Source organism: Engraulis encrasicolus, chromosome 22 (assembly GCF_034702125.1).
Source record: "Engraulis encrasicolus isolate BLACKSEA-1 chromosome 22, IST_EnEncr_1.0, whole genome shotgun sequence".
In the NCBI taxonomy this organism is placed as follows: Eukaryota; Metazoa; Chordata; class Actinopteri; order Clupeiformes; family Engraulidae; genus Engraulis; species Engraulis encrasicolus.
Window position 1 is genome coordinate 46734988 of NC_085878.1, and position 7500 is coordinate 46742487.

The 7500-nt window shown below is 43.9% G+C and overlaps 1 protein-coding gene across 1 annotated transcript in view; it reads left to right on the plus strand.

The window, feature by feature from the left end:
- The window catches only part of celf6 (CUGBP Elav-like family member 6), a 242950-nt gene that overhangs the window by 209594 nt on the left and 25856 nt on the right, over positions 1 to 7500 (plus strand). The window contains exon 7 of the mRNA XM_063188161.1: positions 5277 to 5427. Within this exon, the coding sequence (XP_063044231.1) occupies positions 5277 to 5427 (151 nt within the window). The remainder of the gene's footprint in view (positions 1 to 5276; positions 5428 to 7500) is intronic.

The window sequence follows — 7500 nt, forward strand, 5'->3', positions numbered from 1 at the left end:
GTCAGCCTCAACTCTGTAAGTAACACGGTGACAAATACTAAGTGACATTAAGATACCCTACACCAGGGGTTCCCAACCTTTTCTAACGTGGGGCCCACTCGAAATTGTCACAAATGTTCAGGGCCCACTTCTGACCCAATAAAGCAGAGGTGGAACGTAACTAAGTATTTTTACATCGTTACTGTACTTAAGTAGTTTTTTTCTGGAATTCGTACTTACTTGAGTAAAAATAAAAATGCAGACTTATACTTTTACTCAATTACATTTTTTGACAATTACTTGTACTTTCTACTCCTTACATTTCTAGAAGAAGACTTTGTTACTAGTTACATTTATCCTAGGTTTTCCTGTTGTGTTTCATGGATATTTGAGTAGCCTCAGCTGCGGGCAGGGAGACGGGACCAAGCCCCTCTTTCAAACTGACACCCAGACAGAAAATATACTTTAAAAAACATTAACAGGACTCCATTGTCATGTTCAAATAGAACCGAAAACTGTTGCAGAAACTTTCCTATTGGATCAAGTAGGCAGACATACTTGTACTTTTGTACTCAAAAAGTACATTTAAAAGTTAGTACTTATGACTTTTACTTAAGTACATTTTTGGTGTACAACTTTTACTTTCACTTGAGTATTTTTTTCGCAGGGTACTTCTACTTTTACTTAAGTACACAACTTCAGTACTTCTTCCACCTCTGATAAAGAATAAAACTCAAATAAATCAATAGCAACACACACCAAAATATGATTATAATTTGTAGAAAATGATTTCAAGGCCCACTTGGAATACCTTCAGGGCCCACCAGTGGGCCCCAGCCCATAGGTTGAAAATCACTGCCCTACCTCTACACCCACCCTGTCAGGTTCAACTCTGTAAGTACTTTGTAACACTATGACGAATACTAAGCAACATTATAACACCCTGTACACTCACCCTGTCAGCTCTCTGTACGTAACGCTGGAACACATAATAAGTAACCCTACAGTGCCTACACAAACCCTGCCAGCCCCAGCTCTGTAAGTAACACTATGATAAATACTAAGTAAGAAGTAACACTACAGAGGCTACACTCCCCCCGTCAGCCATAGTATCTACTAAGCTACTAAGTATCACAATGACACACCACATAGTACCACAAGTATACCTAGCTCTGTAAGCAACAGTGGGACACCTACACTACACTCACCATGTGAGCCCCAGCTCTGTAAGTAACACAGTAACTAATGCTATGTAACATTATGACACTCTGGCCTGAGACAAATTTGTCCTGGGCTGAGCTAAAGTTGTCAGCTGTCAGCTTGTAGTTCACAGCCACTGAGACAGCTTCTGCTCTGTGGGAGGAGACCAAGGTTCAGTTCTGACCTGAGATTCTATTTCCTTCTCTCTCTCTCTCAATCATTACTTTCCTATCTCCTCTCAAACTGTCCTATCAGAAAAAGCAAGAAAAAAGTATACTGCACAGCACAGCATGACACCAAATGCACAGAAGTTGGAAGATTTTTGGGCTTGAGCTTTTACACACACACACACACACACACACACACACACACACACACACACACACACACACACACACACACACACACACACACACACACACACTCACAACACACACACACACACGCACACAAGACACACACACACACACACAACACACACACACACACACACACACACACACACACACACACACACACACACACACACACACACACACACACACACACACACACACACACACACACACACACACAGCACAGCACACACAGCACACACAGCATGTATCCATATTCACATCCACACACAGCAGAGCATCAGATGCACAGAGGGTGGAAGAAGTTAATAGGAGCTGGGAGAGAGGGCCTGTGGGGGCGGATGAAAAGACCAGAGATGTAATGTAGGAGGTGTGAGATACAGAAAGAGAAGACAGGAAAAGAATCTTTTATTTGTCTCCTATATAAAAAGAAAATATGGCAGCAATACAATAATTTGAGGCTGCCGCTACAATGGAATTAAAAACTGGGGTGACAAAATGAGGACAAATGTGACAGACAGAAAAGGGGAGCGAGATGATGAGTGGAACAAGCCACGTGCAGCTAGGGAAGTTGACGGCAGCGGATCAAAGGGGTATGTTGTCCCAGGCCCAAGGATAGAGGGGGCCAGGAAATGGGTATTCGTTACTGCGTTCATTGGGGGCTTCAGATGAATGTGTCCCGACCCGTGCCAAAGCTATCAGCGGCTCTGCATGTAGCTCACAGCCACTGACACAACTTCTGCTCTAAGGGCTGCTGTACTAAATCTGTTGTGCTGATTTGTGTTGCTTTACGTTGTGGTGTCGTCTTTGAATGTGTTGTGTCTGCATGGTTGTAGATTTGCATTTTGTGTTATTTGTTGTGTTGTTTTAAGTTTGTGTTTGTGCTGCTCTGTGCTGTGTTTGCGTTCTGTTTTGTGCTTTGTCTTGTGTTCATATTAAGTCAGATTCTTTTGTTTTATTTACTCCGATTGTGTAGCCTGTGTGTTTGTGTTATTTTGCTTTTGCATTGTAATTTCTGTGCTGTTGTTGTGTGTGAATTTATGTTGTGTCCAGTGTTGGGGGTAACGCGTTACTAAGTAACGTCGTTACAAAATGTAATTACTTTTGGCAGTAACTTCATTACTCTTCAAATTTCAGTAACGTAATTACAGTTACTGCACTGCTGTAACGGTCGTTACTCGTTATTTGAGCCTTTAAATCATCTTCAGGTTTGCTGATATTAGTTCTAGATGCGCGAAGCTCTCTGTCTGGGCTGTTTTTCCCCCAGCCCTTCTCGAGCTCTCGGGTGTGGGTGTGTGAGAGCGCGCGCACGCAGACTGATGTTCCTTCCTCGTGCATGCAAGGTCTTTCACTGGGACTTTCATGACCCCGTTGCACTGTGATGTGCTTAACATATACTACAATACTTGGAGTTCCACGATATTTTTTTTTCTAACATTACGCCAGGTAAAGTGAAAGTGATTCGCTGCGCAGTTAAATCTACAGTCATTCCGAGTCCACCGTTACGCAAATGCATGAATGAAACAGCTGTACCCATCGCAAATGCCATGGCCTCTGTTGTGCTCACTGATGACATATTGGTTAGATACAATGCAAAAAAAACTGTTTGGGTAGCTCCGTCAGCAGCAGCAGCCAGCGCGAATCAAGTAGACTAATTGGGAATAACGTGAGAACAACAGCGCAAGCAACACTATTGCGTTGAGGCCACGTTCTTCAGGCTATTCAAATGTGCCTGATCACACCGTCTTCCAGCACGAACGGATTCTGCATTCCGTAGAATCCTTAATAATAATGTTGATGCATACAATCCAAGGTCGTTTTTAATCAGGCTGCAAAATCGAGGAGAGGAAATATGTAAGCCTAGGGTGTCCTTACCTACAACATTTCTGTTTGGTATGGCCACCTCACCCTACTCATTCTGTTTTTATTCAGTGAGACCAAAGGCAATTTTCATGCTGAAATGACAATAAAAGTCTATTCTATTTTATTCTATTCTATTCTATGGCGTAATGTTAGACTAGATTCAAATGTATTGACACTGTTATAAATAGGACTACAGGGCAATCATGAAATGCATTTTAGATGGAAGAATGACAATAGGATAGGATCTATATGAGGGATTCCATAGAGGTACAGTTTGCACATATTAAAATATAGGCCTAAGGGCCATTTACACAGCCGGCCTACAACCTGGGGAAGCAGGTGTATTATGAGTTGTGCCACTACACTGGTTAAAATCCCTTTTCCCGCGAAATGTAAAGTAATGTAATAAGTAACGAGTTACTTTTTAAATTTAGTAATAAGTAAACTAATTCAATTACAATTGAAAGCAGTAACTAAAGTAGCGTGTCTGTGTGTCTCGGTGTTGTGTTTGCATTGTGTCTGTATTTATTTGTGCTTGTTTTGTGTTGTTTTGTGTTGATTTGCGTTGCGCCAGTGTTTTGTTACCTGTGTTAGTATTGTTGTCAGTTGTCAGTTGTGTTGTCAGTATTGTGTTGTGCTGCTTTATGTTGTATGCTGAAGGCACTCAAAGTGCTGTGTCTTTAACAGCATGTAAGAGCCTCACAAACACTTCACCGCAAAATAAACAAGCAAGATAAAGCCCCGCAGATGTTTTACACACACTTTCACTTATCCTTCCTTCTCTCCTTCTCTTCCTCTTCCTCTCTCTCTCCCTCTCTCTCTCTCTCTCTCTCTCTCTCTCTCTCTCTCTCTCTCTCTCTCTGGCCCACATTCCCTCTCTCCCTTCTGGCCTTTCTTTCTCTCTCTCTCTCTCTCTCTCTCTCTCTCTCTCTCTCTCTCTCTCTCTCTCTCTCTCTCTCTCTCTCTCTCTCTCTCTCTCTCTCTCTTGGTGCACTATGTTCTGTGCACCTTTCACTTTCCCCATCACTTTTCCCTTTGCCTTTTATCCATTCTTCCTTTCAACCCCTCCTTCCCTATCTCACACTGTCCCCTTTCATCTCTCTGTCTGTGTATCTCAATTCTCCCTTCACCACGTATTTCTCTACCGGTCCTCTTTCCCACTTACACATCTCCACATTTTATTTCCCTCGCTCCGTCCATTCTCCTTCGCTCATGTTTTTTTCTGTTTATTTCTAAATACCTCACCTCACTTCTTCTCTCTCTCCGTCCCTTTGTCCCTCAATTTCATACCATCACATACTTTTCTATTCACTTTTTACAACTGCCTCTTTTGGTTGTTGTTTTATTTGATCTTCCTCTGCCTCTCTATCCTTTCGCATTGTTTCATGGCCTCCCTCCACCATTTGGTTGTCTCTATATCTATCTACATTTCCCCCGCCATTCTGACTATTTTTCTCATATTGCCTATCTCTTTATTTCACATTCTCATTCCTTCCTTCATTTTGCCACTGTTCTATCTTTCTCTCTCCATCTCTTTACCCCTCCCTCCCTACGTCCATGCTCCGTGCTGCCTTCTTTCTCTCCTCCCCTTCTCTCCCTCCATTTTGCTACCCCTACACTGTTAAATACAAACTCACTCATTCCTTCCATCCATCTATCAATCAATCACTCCTTCTCTGTCGCTTTTGCCCCCCCCCCCCTCTCTCTCTCTCTCTCGCTCTCTCTTTCTCCACCATCCCCTATCTTGATCTCTCTCTGCTCCTATCTTTTAACTCTCTCTCTCCCCCTCTCCTCCACTATTTATCCCCCTCTCATCCCTTCTCTCCCCTCTCCTCCCTCTTCTCTCTCTCTATCCCTCTCTCCTCTTCCCCTCCACAGCAGCAGATGATGCAGCAGCAGGCGGCCCTGATGGCGGCGTCTCAGGGCTCCTACCTGAGCCCCATGGCAGCCATCGCCGCCGCCCAGATGCACCAAATGGCAGCTTTCAATGTCAACGGCCTGGTAGCCACGCCCATGACCCCCTCCTCAGGTACTACTGCACAAGCACGCACACACACACCCAAACGCACGCAGACACCCAAATGCGCGCGCGCACACACACGCACGCACGCGCACACACACACACACACACACACACACACACACATACAGAGAGAGAGAGAGAGAGAGAGAGAGAGAGAGAGAGAGAGAGAGAGAGAGAGAGAGAGCACGGTGGGACAGTACCATGCTCAGGGTTCCTCAGTCATGGAGGAGGATGAAGGAGAGCACTGGTTAATTACTCCCCCCACCAACCTGGCTGGTCGGGAAGTGAACCAGCAAACTTGGGGCTAAAATTCTGATGCCTGAACCACTTACACATGACGGATATACAGAATTACACGCACGCACGTGCACACAAGCACACAAGCACACACACACACACACACACACACACACACACACACACACACACACACACACACACACACACACACACACACACACACACACACACACACACACACACACAGCAGAGTGCAGCTTTTATTGTCAGAGGCACAAACCCACGCACACATGCACATGCACACACATATTTACATGCTTAGCTGAATGTACTGTCTTTCTCTCTCATTTTCTTCTATCTCTCTCTCTCTCTTTCTACCTCTTTCCATATTCACACATAGATACACACGCACGCGCGCACACACACACACACACACACACACACACACACACACACACACACACACACACACACACACACACACACACACACACACACTGCACGCTGTCTCTGGATATTGGTGAAGCAACAGTAGTTTGCTTGAACAGGTACGTCTCCAACTCTTGTCGACTTCAGGGAGTTGTTCAGGTGCAGCTTAAGAACAATTAAATTTCTGTTTCATGAAAAGCACTGCGAGGGGGTGTTCCATTAGTGGAAATATAATTGCGGCTGTGTGTAAGGCAAGGCATGTTTGCAATATACCTGTCTGCGCTTCCTGCCACAGCTCTGCATTTCCATCTGGTTATCTACTGCTTCTGGGCTTTTGTAACCCTAAGGAGACTCCATCAAACTCATGTACTGCAGAGCAAATTAAAACAGTGGTTAAAAAGTGCTTTGAAGTGAAAACAGATGCAGATACGTACCAAATTGTTAATGGGAAAGCAATGTTTGCTCACATGGTTTTTGTGTGGTTTGTTGTGCAGTTAGTACAGTTTGTTCGATGTTCATTTCTTGATCAACCCTTCAACAAAGATTATGGATCGTTTTTTATAATAGATTTTTTAATGTTTACATGTGAAAAAACAGAATGAAACAACTCAACACCCCATCCCCCCACCCCCCTCCATACCCTGACCAACACACCTTCAGGACAAGCATGCAGAGAACACAACCATCCAGAGAGCAAGCTCTTAACCATTTGTATTCCATTCTGTCAACCGTTGCCGATAACAGTTCCATTGTGGACAGTTAACCATGCTGAGGAATCTACCATGGCAGCCATCGATTAAGTTATTTTAACTCTAACACACTACCTGTTTCCATTTGTCAAGACAGAAAAGAAACCTTCCATAAGTGGAGTGGAAGTGCTGCCTAGCAACTGACTATTTATGATGAAAGCGTTGTGAAATGTGAAGAGCCATTGTTTACAGAGCTCTGTTGGATCTGTGTGAGGGTTGGCTGGTGGTGTACCGCGGAAAGTGTGAAGGGAGTTGCTTACTTTAGATTGCAACATACGTCTGTAACAGACACACATTATGTTATTGTGTAGTGGTACAGATTTACTGTGAAATCCTTTTCAAACGTGGAAAAACGGGGGATGAAAGTTCCTTACATTAGATTGCAGCATGCGGATGCAATAAACGCGCACCACTTGATGGGGGAATGGTAGTACATTACAGAGAAGTTCTTTTCAAACAATTTCTTTTCAACACGTGCGTATAATTGGTACAACTGCTATGAGCAGCACCAGGGAGTAGTGTACATAGTAATGCAACAAGTGGGTTGACTAGTTTCAAATGCCATGCCTGGGTTGGTTTGATACCTGAGTGGCTTAAAGGAATACCAAGTGGTTTCCCTCTTTGGTCGACCTATATTTTGAAAGCCCACTTCTTTTTTCCT